Source organism: Phacochoerus africanus, chromosome 8 (genome assembly GCF_016906955.1).
Source record: "Phacochoerus africanus isolate WHEZ1 chromosome 8, ROS_Pafr_v1, whole genome shotgun sequence".
NCBI lineage: Eukaryota > Metazoa > Chordata > Mammalia > Artiodactyla > Suidae > Phacochoerus > Phacochoerus africanus.
Genome location: NC_062551.1, coordinates 83,483,872 through 83,501,503, shown reverse-complemented (window position 1 = coordinate 83,501,503; position 17,632 = coordinate 83,483,872). Strand labels below are relative to the sequence as shown.

Here is a 17,632-nt window from a genome sequence, read left to right as displayed (position 1 = left end):
ATACAACTAAGATGATGTGAAGGCTGAAATACGTTTTTAAATACTTTAATTATAGGTTTTTATGGGTCAAGTGTCATAACATCTGCAACTGTCTTTCAAATGTACCCACAGATATACATATATACTTGTATATAGAAACAAAGAGAGACAGAGAAAGAAAGAGATGAAGCAAATGTGGTGACTCTTAAGATTTGGGGAATACAAAAGGGAAATGTCGGGGGTTCCCGTCATGGCTCAGTGGTAACAAACCAACTAGGACCCATGAGGATGTGGGTTCGAACCCTGGCCTCACTCAGTGGGTTAAGGACACGGCATTGCTGTGAACTATGGCGCAGGTTGCAGACTCAGCTTGGATCCCACGTTGGCGTGGCTGATTCGCCCCCTAGCCTGGTTACTCCTATATGCCACAGGGGCAGCCCTAAAAATAAACAAACAAAAGGGAAATGTTTTTCATTGTACTATTCCTTTAACTTTTCTATAGGTTTGAGCTTTTTTCTCAACAAAAAGTTGGAAAAAATATTTCGGCAACAATAAAAAAAAGAAACAGAGGAAAGAGAGAGAAGGAAAGGGAAAGAGGAAGGAAGAAAAGAGGGAGGGACAGAGAGAAGGAGATAAAAATCTGGACAATTCTTCAATCTGGTATCTGGGGGTTGATTATTATTCCCGTAGTTTCTGTATATGTTTGAAAGGTTTTTTTGTTTGTTTGTTTGTTTGTTTTTCATGGCCACACCTGCAGCATGTGGAAGTTCCCAGGCTAGGGGTCAAATTGGAGCTGCAGCTGCCAGCCTACACCACAGCCATGGCAACACTGGATCTGAGCTGCAATGCCAGATCCTTAACCCATTGAGAAAGGCGGGGGATCGAACTGCATCCTCACAGACATTATGTCGGGTTCTTAACCCGCTAAGCCACAATGGGAACTCCCTGTTTGAAAGTTTCCATACTAATAAGATAATGCTAAAAAAAAAACAAGGCAGAGTTCCCATCATGGCTCAGTGGGTTAAGAACCTAACTAATGTCCATGAGGATGCAAGGTTCGATGTGGCTCGGATCCGGTGTGGCTATGGCTGTGGTGTAGGCCAGCAGCTGCAGCTCTGATTTGACCCCTAGCCTGGGAACTTCCATGTGCCGCAGGTGCAGCCCTAAAAAGAGGGGGAAAAGAAAAGGTATAGGAATGATCTGGTTCTATTTCCCCCTGTGTTTGCTTGGCCTTTTCCCAGGGGCCTGGGCTGGATCGTGGCTCATCCCTCAGCCACCCTGGGAGGGGGCAGCTCTCCTTATAGTGAGTTTGCAGATGAGGAAATGGCTCGGGTAAGAGGCTTTTCAACCTCACACACAGGACTTGTCACAGCCAGTCTGATTCCAGAGCCTGCATCCTTAACCCCCACATTAAAATATTATCTCATCCATGGAGAAGCTCATGCAGACTCTGTTTTCAGTTTCAATACCCTACAAAGACCTTTCCTAATTCCACCTTGTACAATGATAACAGCCAAGCCCTGCAGTTTGGACCTACAACTTCCTAGCACCTGCTGTCTTTCCAGCAGCATTGCCTCCTCTGTCCTAACAGCCAAACCCATGGCCAGATTTACCTTCCTGATGCCTGGCAGCTCCTACAGTGACCTTGGTGCTTCCTAACTCAAAAGCCCACTCCTGGAGTTCCCGTCGTGGTACAGCAGAAATGAATCCAACTAGGAACCATGAGGTTGGGAGTTCGATCCCTGCTCACTCAGTGGGTTAAGGATGTGGCGTTGCCGTGAGCTGTGGTGGAGGTCACAGATGCGGCTTGGATCTGGCGTTGCTGTGGCTGTGGTGTAGGCCGGCGGCTACAGCTCCAATTAGACCCCTAGCCTGGGAACCTCCATATGCCATGGGTGAGGCCAGAAAAAGACCAAAAAAAAAAAAAAACAACCAAAAAACCCACTCCCTATCTGTAGCCTCCCACCCAAATTCCTCAGTCAGGCATCCTGGCTCCACTCTTCCCAGGCTGTGTGACCTTGGGCAAATGAACTCACATCTCTGAGCCTCAGCCTTTTTACCTAAAAAGTGAGACCAATATACAGTACCTACCTAACAGGTAAAAATCAATTAGGGAAAGAACTAAGCATGATGCTTGCCTAGGACCTGGATAAATGTTTCTTTCTGCAATCTGGCCTCATCTCTCCTCCCCTCCCTCCCTTCCTTACATCCACCCTCTCACCCACTCACCCATCCCCAGGCTTCCCTCTGTCTGGCTGGTTGAAAACTGCCACTGGCTGGGCCAGCCGCGGTTCCTGCACTCTGCTGGTGGTATGACCCCTGGCAGCCCCCCACGCCCACGCGGTGCCCCTGCCTAAGACTTACTCCCTGGGAGTGCAGATATTCCACGGTCTTGCTGATGGTGTGCAGGACGAAGCTGGCCTCACGCTCCGAGAAGAATTTCTGCCGCAGGATCTTGTCCAACAGCTCTCCTCCCCGCATAAGCTCTGTCACCAGGTACACGTGTTTGCCATCATCGTACACCTGTCAGAGACCTCATCATCAGGCCCCTCCTGCGATGCCAGGACTGGGCCCTTTGGTCACCAGCTCACCAGGCCAGGAAGCCTTGGGCATTGTTCCACTCTGTGTCTCAGTCACCCTGGCAGGGTCTTTCCCCATCTGAGCCCCGTCCTCCCTGGACAGGATGCTGGCACTGGGCCCCTGACATGTAGGAGGGCTCTCAGAGAATGCCTGGGTCCAGGTGGAGGGCTCAGGGACACGAAGGGACCTTGTTACCCGTGGCATGTCAGACATGGACATGCCATTGTTATTCGGCTCATAACTGTCTCCAAATGTTCGTTATTATGGACCCAGTTCATAAACAACAAGGTCCTACTGGACAGCACGGGGAACTATATTCACTATCCTGTAATAAGCCATAGGGAGGAGTTCCCTGGTGGCTTAGCGGGTTAAGGATCTGGCATTGTCTGTGAGCAGAGGAGGAGGATCAGAAATCAAAGGAACAGCGGCCCCGAGGCCTGTCCTAGAGTCGAGTGCCCCATCCTCACCCCACTCTCAAGGACCCCCACTCACATCTTTCAAGGTGATGATGTTGGGGTGCTGTCCGTACCGCAGAAGAATCTCAATCTCTTCCGAGGGATCTCGCTTGCTCTTGTCAATGACCTGAGGAAAGGGGGGTGCATGTGGCAGTGTCGGGGGACAGACCCCAGAGCCCCTGCCTGCCTCAGAGCCCTGGCTGCAGAGAATGGAGTCTCAGCCGCACACCTTTCGCCCATCCAGAGCCTTCCATGCCAACCCTCCCCCACCACAGGGCCAGGGCGACACTGCCCCCCACCTCCACCCCAGCGAGCAGCCCTGGCCGGGACGTGTTCGAGAGGCCCACCTTGACAGCATACTCCATGTTGGTGGCCTTGTGGACGCAGCGCTTGCACTCGGAGTAGGAGCCTACACCAATGGTCTCTTTTACCACGTAGCCATCACTAAAAACCAGGTTCTTCCCGTGTAGTTGCTGCAGGAGACCGGGCGGGGGGGTGGGGGTGGGGAATAACCCTCTGCTCAAGAATGCAGGGCTTGTCCCTGAGAACCCAAGGCCTCAACTCAGTGGAGGTGGCACTAGGCAAGAGCCAGCAGGCCCAGGGTAGAATGTTAGCTGTGTGACTTTGGGCATGAACCAGTCCCTCTCTAGGCCTCAGATTCCTACACTGTATGGCGGGCATACTCGCTGGCTCCAGGCTGCCTGGTGGCAGTCTGGGGTCAGGAGGTGCAGGCAACAAGCTGCAACCCACACATGCGTGGAGCAGCCTGAGGCTCTGAGAAGCCCGGGCAGGCCTGAAAGGGGACACAGGAGCCTGGAGCTGGGTCCCAGCTCTGCCACTTACTGTGACCCTTTAGTGAGTTGCCTCCCCTTTCTGGGTGACACAGCCCACGTCTCAGGGTGTCTCAAGGCTCTAAGACACTCACAGTATCAAAAGCTTCTATGGTGCTGAGTGAGTGGCAGGTACCATTTAGAGGACTTTTCACCAGGTGACCCACACAGCCCGTGGACAGCCCTGGTTTAATCCTGTCATCCTCACATCCAGTCTGGTTTAACATTTGTCCGGGACCAAGACATCCTACATGGATAATGAATCACCTTAACTTTACCCGCATTAATTCGCAGAATCCTCGACACCACCCTTGGAGAAAGGTTCCATCATCACCCCCATTGACAGATGAAGAAACTGAGGCACCAGGAAGATAAGTATCCCCTCCACTGTCCCTGACATAGGAAGCTCTGAACCCAGGCCGTGAGCTCGAGTCTACATTCTTGCCTCTCAACTCCAGGTTTCCCACAGAGCCAGGAAAGTGTGCCAAGGGGGCACAAGTGAGAGGAGACACGAGAACCCCACCCCCACCCCCATTAGGACCTGACAGTCCCCAGTATCACCACCCTGGGTCCTCCATGGCATTTATCCAGGCCCTACAACATCCTGGCTGTGTCAGGAAATTCACATCCATGTCATCAACCCTGCTCTACAAATGGGAAAACCCCCAGAGGGCCCCATGGTGGTGTCAGGGTTTGAACCCAAGTCATCCAAGTCCGAGCCTGTGTTCTCAGTCATCCTGTCTTATGGCTTCTAGGTGGAAAAGGACAACTGGGCAGCCGTCTCCTGCCCCTCACCTGTACCACTGAGTGCAGGGGCGCCTGCGTGGCCCGGGGCTTGCCGTCATCCTCCATTAGGCCAGTGGCCACGAAGCTGAATCCACGGAACAGCTGATGAGCACCAGCGCTGGGGGGGATGCCTGGGGAGTCTGCAGGGGCAGGACAGAGATGTGAGCCGGAGGAGGTACCCTTGACCCGAGGCAGCTCAGCAACGTGGAGCCCAGGGTTTTCAGGCTGGTCTCAGCAGCTGGTGGTGGTGGGAGCCAGAGCAGGAGCCCTCACCCCAGCCTTTGTTAGCGCATCTGTCCATGTGTGCTTAGCCCGGCCCAGCCCTGACACACCAGGAACACAAAGACCCTCATATCAGAGTTTCTGCTGTGACGCAGTGGGATCAGTGGCATCTCTGGAGCTCTGGGACACACATTCGTCCCAGGCACAGTGGGTTAGGGATCAGGTGTTCCCTCACCACGGCATAGGAGCATAGGTGGCAACTGTGCCTCCGATCTGATCCTTGGCCCAGGGAAGCCCTTATGCCATGAGGAAGCCAAAAAAGAAAAAAAAAAAAAAAAAGACCCTCATATCCACCAGCACCCACCCAGGCCAAGACACTTCAGGCCCTCCTGGAGGCCTCCCGCCTCTGGTCTGCCCCTTCAGGTCCATCTCCTGTGCAGCAGGCAGAGGACTGGTCCCAACCCTAAATCGACCCCCTGCCTGTGCCTCTCACGTGCTCCCGTCTGCCCTCATGAGACAGCCCAGAGCCTCAGCCTGGCAGTGAGGTGCCTGTGATCTTAGCCTCTTCCCTCCTCCCCCAACCCCAACCCCACAGCTCAGCCATGCCAAGCTTCTCGGATCCTTCGAGGAGACTCCGTGCCACCGCACATGCTGTTCCTGCTAACTAGACAACTCATTCCTTGTCCTTCCTTTGAGGCTTGGCTTCGACCCTGTCCTCTGAGAAGCCGGGCCTCATGGTGCTCCTCCAGCCCCTTGTGCTCCCCAGCAGCGGTTCCCACGTCTCTTTTGCCACCAGAGCCTGAGCCATATGAAGGCAGGGCCTGGCTCTGGCTTGATCACCCTCAGTGCCTCCCATCGTTGGCACACAGTAGGGACCTGCTATATATTTGCCAGGTAAACAAAGATGGGGCAGACTGCTCAGAGAAGTGCTAAGCTCCCTGACACCACAGGAGTGCAAGCCACAGTGAGAAAAACTCCCCTGTGGAGTTCCCATTGTGGCTCAGTGGAGACAAACCTGACTAGCATCCGTAGGATGAGGGTTTGATCCCTGGCCTCGCTCAGTGGGTTAATGATCCGGCGTTGCCACGAGCTGCAGTGTAGGATGCAGACGTGGCTTGGATCCTGTGTTGCTGTGGCTGTGGCGTAGACCAGCAGCTGTAGCTCTGATTCGACCCTAGCCTGGGAACCTCCATATGCCTCAGGTGCAGCCTTTAAAAAAAGAAAAGAAAAACACACCTCCTACTAAAACCTGCCCTCCGGAAAGAATACTCTTCACCAATACCTGACCAAAAGGTTAGGATTTTTTTTTTTCTTTTTGTCTTTTTGCCTTTTCTAGGGCTGCTCCCACGGCATATGGAGGTTCCCAGGCTAGGGGTCTAATTGGAGCTGTAGCCACAGGTCTATGCTACAGCCACAGCAACATGGGATCCGAGCTGCATCTGCAACCTATACCACAGCTCACAGCAGCGCCGGATCCTTAACCCACTGAGCGAGGCCAGGGATCGAACCCATAACCTAGTCGGATTCGTTAACCACTGAACCATGACGGGAACTCCCCAAAAGATTAGGATTTACCAAGCTTCCTCCTAGAAGCCCCTTCCTTGGCTTCCAGTGGTGACCACCGCACCTGAGTGGGCCTGTGACTGGGCCCACGCTCCAGATGAGAAGACTGAAGCCTAGCAGTGAGAGTAGCCAAAGCTGATTCCCACGCTTGCCCCTGATCTGGGAGCATTGTCACCTTTGCTCTGCCAGACGGTCTCCACCTCACGTGTTTGTTGGGTCAGATTCTTTAGCCCTGAGGTGACTGTGTCTGGTCTTCCCAGTGGCTGAAGAGGCCCGGGGCAGGGGTCCTGACTTTTCTGTTGTGGCCTTAATCGCCCACTCACCCCACCCCCTCAGCCAGGCACAAAGAGGCCCATAGAGCCCTGGAGTGGGACAGCCAGGCAGGATGAGATGGGGACAAAGAGTGAGAGACCCACACGCCTGTCTGCCCACACACCTGGGCATGCCAGAGCCCTGACCACCCCTTCGTCCCCAGGAGCCCCTGTCGCCCTGCTTCCCACTGTACCAGCCCAAGACAAACCAGACAAGGGACGCACCCTTGGGTGTGCGGGATGTGAACTCGGTGTCAAAGTAGAAGGTATCATCGGGTTGTGCCACGGCCGGCTTGAAGGGTGGCTTGATCTCACGCCGGTACAGCTTCTGCAAGGCGGAGCAGGCAGCCTGCTCACTACGGCCCCTCCACAGCCCGCCAGCAGCCCCGTGCAGGAGGAGCGAGGGCCTGGAGCGCAGGCTACACACACAGGGCACAAGTGCTGGCCCTTGGGAGGCCAGCCTGTGCCTCCAAGGCCATGCCGTCACCTCTGGGCCAAGCAGAGGCCCTCGTCAGTAAAAGCCCCCTCCCGCCACAGTCGAAGCCCTGCTGGGGCAGGGCTCAGGGGTGGGGGGGGGGGGCGGACAGACACTCACGTTCCAGTCAATGGTGGAGTAAAAGACATGCCGCTTGATCTCCTCGGCCCCATCAGGGCCCGAGCCTGAAAGAGCCCAGATGAGGGGTCTGTCCCTGGGTGCTCCAAGCCCCAGACACCCGCCCTGTCCGCCGAGCAGCCTCACTGTGGTCTGGGACCAGTGGCTGGAGCATGGGGGTAGCCGGGCTCCATCCAGCCATCACCCCAAAGCCTGCTGCCCCCCAGCATTTTCCACTTCCTGGAGCCCCTTTATTATCAAGTTCCAGGGTGCGGATGGGAGAAGGCAGGCCCAGAGAGGCCCGGCAACTCGTCCAAGGCCACACAGGACAAAGGCTGAGCCTGTTCCAAGATCTGCAGGGGGCCCCCACTTCCCTCCCAACCCAGGCCTCATCTCCTGCTCTTGTCCCCTTACCCCTGGCAGCCACCACACAGCCTCTCACTCCGCTTAAGCCCAGGGACTTGGGTGGGACCTTTCAGAGCCCAGCATGGTCATGGTCCAGGTGAACCCAGGGGTCAAGGAGTCAGCACACACTGAGCAGCTACTAAAGGCATGTTTATGCAACCTCATTGAATCGACAAAGCTTGAGACCATTGTCCCCCACGGAGACAAGGACCGGGGCTCCAGGGGGTGAAGTTAACTCCCCTGAGTCACTTCGCTCATAAATGGCGCTCATTAGCTGAACACATATTTGTAGAGGGACCACTGTGTGTCGGGCAGGGGGACCTATCATGGGGAGCCGAGCCTCTGACGTCCGAGCTCATGCTCCGTCTCTCGTGCCAGCAGCCTTGGCGGAGGAGCTGTGTGGGGGCCTCTGTCCTCATCCCCAGGGCGAGTGGAGATGACTCAGTTCCTGCCTTCCCCCTACACACAGGTCACCCCCCTGCCCCAAACACCACGCATGGAGCCAGAAGGCAGGGTGGCCGGCGGCATTGTCTGCCCACACAAAGGACAACGGCCCCTTTCAGCCCCAGATGTGGCCCCGTGGCCTGGGCCGCAGCTGTACCCTGCTCCCCTCCCCTGAGCAGGGGTTGCTTACCGAGCCGGTTGGCGGGATTCCGCTTGAACAGGGCCCGCAGGAGGCTCTGGGCTTCCGTGCTCAGAAACTGGGGCATGCCTAGCTTCGCCCTGAAACAGCCCGCAGGCCTCGTCAGGGCTGAGCCCCGCCCCGGAGGCCCCGTCTCGCCTCCTGCCTCTGTCCAGGTCTAGTTTCCAGCCCCGTCCAGACAAGCCATCCACTAACTCCCCTCCCAAAGACTCAGGGATTCCCCTCCCATGGGCCCTGGTCGGTGAAAAGAAAGCCCTAGAAAGCGTAATGCTTGACCCAGGAGTGTCTCATTAATGGGGAATCTGAACTCTGGCACCTAAACGGAAGCCGGGCGTAGGGGAGACTGAGGAATCACAGAGCGGCTGCATCTTACTTCAGAATCAGTGTCATGGTCTCTTTCCGATCCTTCCCCTGGAAGGGCAGGGAGCCCGTCAGCATCTCAAACTGCAGAGAACAAGGGTCCGATCAGGCTCTGGTCCCATTTCCCATGCCGCCGCCTCCTCCCACCCGGGCCGCTCAGATCCATTCCCAGGATTCCTGCCTGCCAGCTGGAGGTTCACCTGGATCAAGAATTGTGTCTATCCCTCTCCCTCTGTCAATCAGATCACCAGGAACTACACTATGGGCCCCAGGCTAGGGGCACCCCAGATGGGGCCAAGCCTGGAACCCTCCCCCCTTTTTTTGTCTTTTCAGGGCCACAACCACAGCATATGGAAGTTCCCAGGCTAGAGGTCGAAACAGCTGCAGCTGCTGGCCTACACCACAGCCACAGCCACACGGGATCCAAGCCGCGTCTGTGATCTACCTCACAGCTCATGGCAACACTGGATCCTTAACCCACTGAGTGAGGCCAGGGATTGAACCCACATCCTCATGGATGTTAGTCAGGTTTGTTACCACTGAGCTACGAAGGGAACGCCAAGCCTGGAATCCTTTTAAGGAAGGAAACTGCAGCTGGGTGGGGGTGAGGCCAGCTCAGCTGTGAGAGGACAAAAGAGCCTTAGAGACCATCATGACCCCTGACTATTTAGATGGGGAAACTGAGGCCCAAGGCCTGGGCACTCACCATCAACACCCCATAGGACCACCAGTCTGCACTGTGGGTGTGGCCCTGGCGGTTGACGACCTCGGGGGCCATGTACTCCACCGTCCCGCAGAAGGAGTAGGCCTTCTTCTCGTGGTCAATGGCCTCCTTGCTCAAGCCAAAGTCTGTGGCAAGGAGGGCAAGAGCACACATCCTCAGGACCCCCTGCCTTCCTCCCGCCCCTCCTTGCCACCCACCCCCTTGCCCAGAGGCCTGAGAGCATCACCTCCGTGACACTCAGGTGGAAGCTGAGGCCCAGAGAGGTTAGGCGACCTGCCCAAGGTTACACAGTGGGGAGCTGGGATCAAAACCCAGGACTTTCTAGGTCTGGGTCCCAGGCTTTTGAGCACGTCCAAGTGCCTGGCACAGCCTCTCAGGAAGAAGAGATCCCCTAGCACTCAGCCCAGGCCCATCAAGAGCCCATCCCGCCCTCCCCTGAAGCCTGAGGGGCAAGCGCCCTCCACTCACCAGTGAGCTTGATGTGGCCCTCCTCATCCAGAAGGATGCTGCAATGGAGAGATGGGAGTCAAGGCCCCTCAGCCATGGGCCCTTGGAGGGTGCGGGTGACACCTTGGGGGCTGTGGAGGTTGGGCCCAGCCCAGAGCAGGTGGTCCACCCAGGTCCATCTGATGAATGGGTGGGTGGAGCGGGTGTTGGTGGTGCTGTGCAGGTGTGTTGCCTACCTTTTTGTTAATTCTTTTTTTTTTTTCAGGGCCACACCCGCAGCATATGGAAAGTTCCCAGGCTAGGGTCGAATTAGAGCTGTAGCTGTCAGCCTATGCCACAGCCACAGCAATGCAGGAATCGAGCCGCATCTGTGACCTACACACCAGCTCATGGCAATGCTAGATTCTTAACCCACTGAGTGAGGCCAGGGATCGAACCTGAGTCCTCATGGATACTAGTTGGGTTTGTTACTGCTGAGCCATAATGGGAATTCCCTCTTGCTAATTCTTGAAACAACTGTGTGAGGTAGGTACTTTCATAGCTCCTTTTTTTTTTTTTGTCTTTTTTCGCTATTTCTTTGGGCCACTCCCTTGGCATATGGAGGTTCCTAGGCTAGGTAGGGGTCTATCGGAGCTGTAGCCCGGGGCCTACACCATAGCCACAGCAACGCCAGATCCGAGCCGCGTCTGCAACCTACACCACAGCTCACGGCAACACTGGATCCTTAACCCACTGAGCAAGGGCAGGGACCAAACCTGCAACTTCATGGTTCCCGGTCGGATTCGTTAACCACTGTGCCACGACGGGAACTCCCTCATGGCTCCATTTTAACAATGGGGAAACTAAGGCTCAGGGGGGTGAAAAAGCTCCCCCTGGTCATAGAGCCAGGCTGGTGGAGGCAAGATTTGAATTTGGGTTTGCCTCACTCTAAAAGCCAAGTCTCATTCTACCTCAGCACCTGCCTCTGGCTCCCAAGTTCCACTTAAGGATATTTAGATGTTAAGGAAAATTCTAGAAAGGATTATATCAAGGAATATCCTTTAATGGGGGCATCTCAGATGTCACACCAGAGTAGCAAAAATGGTAGGTAACACCCAGCTACCGAGGAGACTGGTCCTTGGTAATGGCAGCACTAGTGATCAGGCAGCCCACTCTGCTCCACCCACCCATTCATGGGGCAGCCCAAGACAGGGACACTTTCTTGGGGAGAGTCACACCCACCCCTGTTAGGCTGGCTCTGTCCTAGGAGAGACCCCAGGGCCTGCCTCTGTACCCTAGGGAGGCCGGGCGGGGCTGGGCCTTCACTCACTTCTCAGGCTTCAGGTCTCTGTAAATGATGCCTAGGCTGTGCAGGTGGTCCAGGCCCAAAGCCAGCTCGGCCAGGTAAAACTTCACATCCTCCTCCGTGAACATAACCTGCAAAAGGCAGGAGGGAGCTTCAGCTGGATCGCCTCTTCCTCGGGAGCTGGGGCACTGCGAAGTCAGCAGCTTCCTGGTCCTCCTTAGGGATTCCAGGGCCACACACCCTTTTCTTTATGAAGGGGTTTGCAGAACGAAATGACTAATATCCAAGTCACTCATGGGAGCATTGAAATGCAAATAGCAAAATCCTGGAAACAGCCCAAGGGTCAAGCAGCAGACTAAATGACTCCCCCCACATAACGGAGTGCTATGCAGCCGTAAAACCAGAACAAGGGTTCCTCCATGTTCTGATACAGATCCATCTCCAAGACATACTATCGTGAAAAAAGCAAAGTACAAAACAGTATATATGTAAGAAATATATATTGTATGCAAGAAAGTAGGGGGTTAGGATTCAGAACACAGGCTGAATGGGTTTGTATTTCCAAAGAAACGTGGGAAGCTTAGGCAAGAAATGAATAAAAATGTTTACCTATGGTGGGAGTTGGGGGTATGGGGCTGGGGTGGGAAGAAGACATCTCAATGAGTATCCTTTCTTTTTTTTGGGGGGGGGGGGCTTTTTAGGGCTTTTTGTAGCATATGGAGGTTCCCAGGCCAGGGGTTGAATCAGCTGCAGCTGCTGACCTACAACACAGCCACAACATGGGATTCGAGCCTCGTCTGTGACTTACACCACAGCTCACGGCAATGCCGGATCCTTAACCCCCTGAGCGAGGCCAGGGATCAAACCTGTGCCCTCAAGGACACGAGTCGGATTCGCCAGCCACTGAGCCATGATGGGAACTCCAACATTTTTCTTGTTAATCATGTATTACCTATTCAAACATTAAAATAACATTTAAAAAATTTTTAAAGTTTCATTTTCTTCTAAAGTTTAAGTTGTATTAATGGTCCCCACTCCTTTTTGTTGGTTGTCCGCACAGCATACAGGTGCAACCTACACCACAGCTGCAGCAACGCCACCTGTGTTCTGGGGCTGGAGAGACGCCACCGATTCTACTGCACCACAGTAGGAATCCCAATGGCCCCATTTTTATATCTGGTTCAAATTATTTCACATCAGTTCAAGATCCCTTTAGTTAACAGTGGACATAATATTAAAGTATCGAGCTTTCTGGGTGGACCTGGGCCTCTCGCCATCCTCACAGCCCCACCCAGGGAAGCCCTGAAGGAATGGAGATAAAGAGGTGAGAGCCGCCCTCAGCTCCCCGGAATCAGGGTGGCATCATATCCAGCGCCTGATTCCCTTCGGCCCAACTTAGGGGAAACTCTCAGAGGCTTTGCCAGTGAATGGCTTCTGTCTCAGGGTGGGTCAGGGTCTTCTGCGCAGGCCTGGGGAGAGGGTGAGAGGCCTCACTGTGCCACCAGCCCCATCCTGGGTCCCTCTGGCAGTGGGCCCCAGGGAGTCAGCTCACCTCTTTGGAGAGCCGTGTGAAGAGGTCCCCGCCACGCAGGAAGTCCAGAATAAGGTAGAGCTTGCCCTCGGTCTGGAAGGCTGGGGAGAGGGGAAAGGCAGTGGTGGAGCCAGCTGGGCCCTGGGCCCCGCCCTCCGCCCCAGCTCCCTGGGTGTCAGACGGGGGGGTCCTATGGGGAAGGCAACAGCCCAGCAGCAAAGGCAACGGCTGGCAGGTGGAGTGGGAGCTCAGGTACCGTCTGTAGTCTCACCGTAGTGCAGCTTTACCACAAACGGGTGGTTTACGTCAGCAAGGATGTCTCGCTCCATCTTAGTCCGAACACGGTCACGCACTGGCCAGAGGACGAAGGCAGTTACCAAGGGCCTGGCCACCCAACACAGCCACCCCCCCAGCCCTGGCTAAGTAGGGCTCTCTTTTCTACTTGTTCCTCACATCTCTTGGCAGTGCCCAGGGCTGGGCCCTTGGTGCCCTGCCCATCTCTCTAGCCCTGTCTCTCACCAGGCCCCAGGGAAGCTATTCAGTGCAACCAGTGTGAGCAACCTGTTCCTTGTGGGCCCTCAGTCTCTGCCCCTGCACCTGCCACCCCTGCCCCACCCCCGGGATGCCCTCAGCAGCCTCCTCTCCATCTGGCATAAAAATCCCCAAATCCAACCTGGAGCAAGCAGATTCCCTGGGCCTGAAGTTCAGACCCGTGGGTCTGAGCAGGCATCCCACAGACACTTTTGATTTGTTTTGCTTTTTTAAAGAATAAACGTCCTGGACTGAGGGTTTGGGATTGGCAGGTGCACACCGTGTATATGAAATGACTAGCCAACTGGGAAGTGCCATAAAGCACAGGGAATTCTACCCAACATTCTGTGATAATCTATACGGGAAAAGAATCTGAAAAAGAATGGGTGTGTGTTTATGTTTAACTGAATCACTTTGTCGTACAGTAGAAATTATCACAACATTGTAAATCAACTATACTTCAATAAAACTTTAAAGAATCGGAGTTCCTGTTGTGGCTCAGTGGTTAACGAATCCGACTAGGAACCATGAGGTTGTGGGTTTGATCCCTGGCTTTGCTCAGTGGGCTAAGGATCCGGCGTTGCCGTGAGCTGTGGTGTAGGTCACAGACATGGCTAAGATCCCGCGTTGCTGTGGCTCTGGTGTAGGCCAGTGGCTACAGCTCCAATTTGACCCCTAGCCTGAGAACCTCCATATGCCACAGGAGCGGCCCTAGAAAAGGCATAAAAAAAAAAAAAGCTGAAAAAAGAAAAAAGAATAAAAGTCCCAGGAGTTCCCTTGTGGCTCAGTGGGTTAAGTATCTGGTGTTGCCACTGAAGCAGCCCAGGTCTCTGCAATGGTGATGGATCGATTCCTGGCCTAGGAACTTCTGTATACTGCGTACAGCCAAAAAAAAGAAAAAAAAAGAGAAGAAAGAAAGGCCCTAAGAAATTCTCATCAGCAGCAGGTTCTTCTGTGATTTAGTTCAGGCTGTTCCTCCTCCAGGAAGCCTTCCTTAACCTGCCATGCTGAGGTGGGGCCCTCTGGACCCTACAGTGCTACACTTCCCCCTTCAGAGCACCTTTAGCCCTCCGCTTTGTTGTATGTTTGTAAGCCTTCTGTTTTAATTTTTTTTTTTTTCTTTTTAAGGCCGAACCCACAGCATATGGAAGTTCCCAGGCTAGGAGTGGAAACAGAGCTACAGCTGCCGACCTGGGCCACAGCCACAGCAACGTAGGATCCAAGCTGAGTCTGTGACCTACACCACAGCTCACGGCAACACCGCAGCCTTAACCCACTGAGCGAGGCCAGGGATCGAACCCACAACCTCATGGTTACTAGTCAGATTTATTTCCGCTGCGCCACAATAGGGAACTCTTTTAATTTTCTTGTTTCCCTCATCAGACATGGCTGGGACCATGCTGGATTAACTACCCTAGTCAATGTTTCCCACATACACCTAACTTATTTGTTTATTTATTTATTTTTGCTTTTTAGGGCTGCACCCGCAGCATATGGAGGTTCCCAGGCTAGGGGCTGGAATCGGAGCCACAGCTGTCAACCTACACCACAGCCACAGCAACGCCAGATCCGAGCCACATCTGTGACCTATACCACAGCTCACGGCAACGCCAGATCCCCGACCCACCGAGCGAGGCCAGGGATGGAATCCGCAGCCTCATGGATACTAGTGGGATTCGGTACCACACTCACGCTTTCAAACCACCTGTACACTTCTGTTCACACAGTTAGTCCTTCCTGGGGGGGCCTTCCTCTATATTTTCGGACCAGAGAGAACATGTAACTTAACTCACCCTTCAAGGCACAGCTTACATGGCTGCTCCTATGTGAGCCCACCCACTGTAAGGCCACCACCCATGCTCCTGACTCCTGGTCACAGCACTGACTGCATCGCCCTGCAGGGTCTGCTCAGCCTCTCCGGTCCCAGCCTGCGAGCCCTTCATGGCCTCTCTCCTCCCAGAGTCCCTCCTGAGGAAGGGCTCCCATCTCCACAAGGCTGGCCTTGGGGCACCACAGCTACATCACCCCACAGACAGCCCTTGGTGGCCACATGACCCCAAGGCCAGCAACTCCTCTTCTCCCCACCTCACCCTAGCCGCGGCCCGGTCCACCTGGTCAGTGGCCATACTGGTTTCCAGGCTGGTCAAAGCATCACTGCCCAGCCCCAAGCCCACTCCCAACCACCCTGACGCCCTCTGTAGGTTCCGGAATTCGAGACCTGGGCTCAGGTCCCTTCTGAACCTCTCCGCCTTCCATCTCCACAGCCCTGCCTTGACTCAGCCTCTCCTACCCGCCCGGCTGCCCTCCTCCCCAGCCCCCTCTGCTCCTCTCTCACCCTCTCCTCCCTGAGAGGTCTCCCTCAGACTCTCCTAGCATCGAGAAGCAACTCTGCTGACGGACGCCTCTGCCCCACCAACCCGATGCCTGATATCCGAAGGCCCCCCACAAATACACTGCACTCACCCCCTGCCTCCTCCCCAGCTGTGGTCAGTCATTGGCACTTGGCTCAGGGGGAGGGGGAAGGGATGGGGTTAATCCCCAGAAGCCTTTCCTGGGTGGACCCTGTCTTTGCTATCAGGTGAGGTGGGAGATGAGGAGTGGCTGAGAACAGCCTGTTTCTCTACCTTCAGACCAGGTGATAAGCTACCTCCTCCATCAGACCTAAGGTCCTTGAGAACCGGGCCGTCTCCCTGCCTCCCTGGGCTCTGCGTGGGGAGGTACCCCCCACTCACCTTTCAGCGTCGCCTTCTTTAGTACCTTCATGGCGTACAGGTGTCCACTGTCAGGCCGGGTGATCTTCCGCACCAGGAAGACCTGAGGAGGCAGCGGGGGCGAAAAGCAGGGAGAAGCTGGGGAGGGGACTGAACCCGTGGGCTCCCCTGCTCCAGGTCCAAGGCTGACCTTGAACTTCCTTGGGCACCAAGTAGACCCTGCGTCCGCCCTGGGTAGCAAGGTGACCTCTCTCTTCCTGTCCTCAGACCCATCTGCCCTTGCTCTCTGATCCTTTGAGCCCCGAGGGGACCCTCCCACCCCCACCTCTGACGTGACTAGCACGACCCTCCCAGCTGTGCACTCAGGACTCACTTTGCCAAAGGATCCCTGGCCCAGAACCTTGAGGAGCTCAAAATGGGACGGGTCAGCCTTCTCGGAGCCTGCCTTGACGTGGTGCGTGATGGAGATCTCCTTGAGGACGCCCTCATCCTGATGGAGGAACAGAGCTGGTGAGCATGGCGGGCCCCATCCAGGGCAGCGTGGGGTATGTCCCCTCATCCAAGTCTACTCCCACCAGACCTCAGCAGACAGCGTCATGCAGGCCCAACCAGACAGGCCTCCCAGGTCATCAGTACCAAACGGGCCTCAAAGCCAGCGAGGGTCAAACTACCAAGGGGCCAGGTCAGGCGAGGCCCTACTCCTATTGCTCCTGTGGCTCCAGCCTGGTCAGGCCCAGAGGGAGGCCCAGGCACAGCCAGGCTGAGCCAACCCAGGCTCTGGCTGAGGCCCGCACACCTGCCCCAGGTCCTCCCCGTGGGGCTCCCCTCACCCTGCTGCAAAAATTTTGATTTTGCCACAATAGGAAGTACAATTTGTTCTCACACTGTGAAGGCGCAACTGGGCTTTTGTTCCTGGGCAGGATGGAAGATGGGTTCCCTCCGGCTAGAAGGACAGGGCTGAGATACAGAAGAACTCAAGAGGCACCTAAGACCCTCCCACCAACCCAGTAGGTGCCAGTCTGGAATGAGAAGGAGCTAAGGCCAGAGACCCTAGGCCCCATCCTCTGAAACTTCCTTGAGACAAGTCTACCAGAAACCTCTTGCCAGGTCTTGGTGGTTCGAGGACCCCTCTGGCTGCCCACCAATCTGCCCATAGTGCCCTGGAACCCTGAAGTGCTTCCTTCGTTTCCCAGGAAGCAAGTCTGGGCAGGGTCCAATCACCGAGAAGGGTCAGACCCAGGCAAGGCGAGCCCAGAGCCAGCTGACCCCAAACCAGCTACCCGGGCACCTGCTCCAAGGGCCGGAGCCAGGCCAAGCCCAGACAGCTGGGCACACTCACCGAGTCCCGCCTGGGGCCAGAGCCAGGGCCCGGGGCAGGCAGAGAGGTCTGGCTGATCCTGGGCCGCTGCTTCCTGGGCAGCCAGGGGAGCAGGGCCCAGAGCCGCAGACGGGGCGGCTTGGGATCCTGCTCCATCCGCCCGGCAGGGCCGAGGCACCATGGCAGGAGCAGGCAGCGTCCGGGGCTGCTGCGGAGGTGGTCAGGCCCAAGGCGGATGTGCAGGGTGAAGGCGGGGGCTGGGCCCAGCCCAGGGCCGCCAATCACTCAGGGCCTGTGGTTTCCTAGCTCTCTTACCACGTTCCCTTCCTCTCTCTCCCCCCCTCCCCATTGCCTGAGGG

The 17,632-nt window shown here is 55.6% G+C and overlaps 1 protein-coding gene across 4 annotated transcripts in view; it reads right to left on the bottom strand.

Moving 5' to 3' along the window:
* Positions 1-17,632, bottom strand: part of RPS6KA1 (ribosomal protein S6 kinase A1) — a 42,205-nt gene that overhangs the window by 9,823 nt on the left and 14,750 nt on the right. For 2 of the 4 annotated variants that reach the window (XM_047792760.1, XM_047792761.1), the window contains 15 exons: positions 16,329-16,445; positions 15,977-16,058; positions 12,985-13,065; positions 12,735-12,814; positions 11,207-11,313; positions 9,919-9,956; positions 9,433-9,575; positions 8,740-8,810; positions 8,358-8,446; positions 7,322-7,386; positions 6,952-7,054; positions 4,640-4,770; positions 3,362-3,487; positions 3,052-3,141; positions 2,344-2,502 (listed from right to left, as the gene is read on the bottom strand). In XM_047792760.1, coding sequence (XP_047648716.1) covers positions 2,344-2,502; positions 3,052-3,141; positions 3,362-3,487; positions 4,640-4,770; positions 6,952-7,054; positions 7,322-7,386; positions 8,358-8,446; positions 8,740-8,810; positions 9,433-9,575; positions 9,919-9,956; positions 11,207-11,313; positions 12,735-12,814; positions 12,985-13,065; positions 15,977-16,058; positions 16,329-16,445 — 1,482 coding nt within the window. Of the gene's footprint in view, positions 1-2,343; positions 2,503-3,051; positions 3,142-3,361; positions 3,488-4,639; positions 4,771-6,951; positions 7,055-7,321; positions 7,387-8,357; positions 8,447-8,739; positions 8,811-9,432; positions 9,576-9,918; positions 9,957-11,206; positions 11,314-12,734; positions 12,815-12,984; positions 13,066-15,976; positions 16,059-16,328; positions 16,446-17,294; positions 17,515-17,632 lie in introns of those variants that run through there. The other 2 variants (XM_047792762.1, XM_047792759.1) reach the window with 2 other exon arrangements.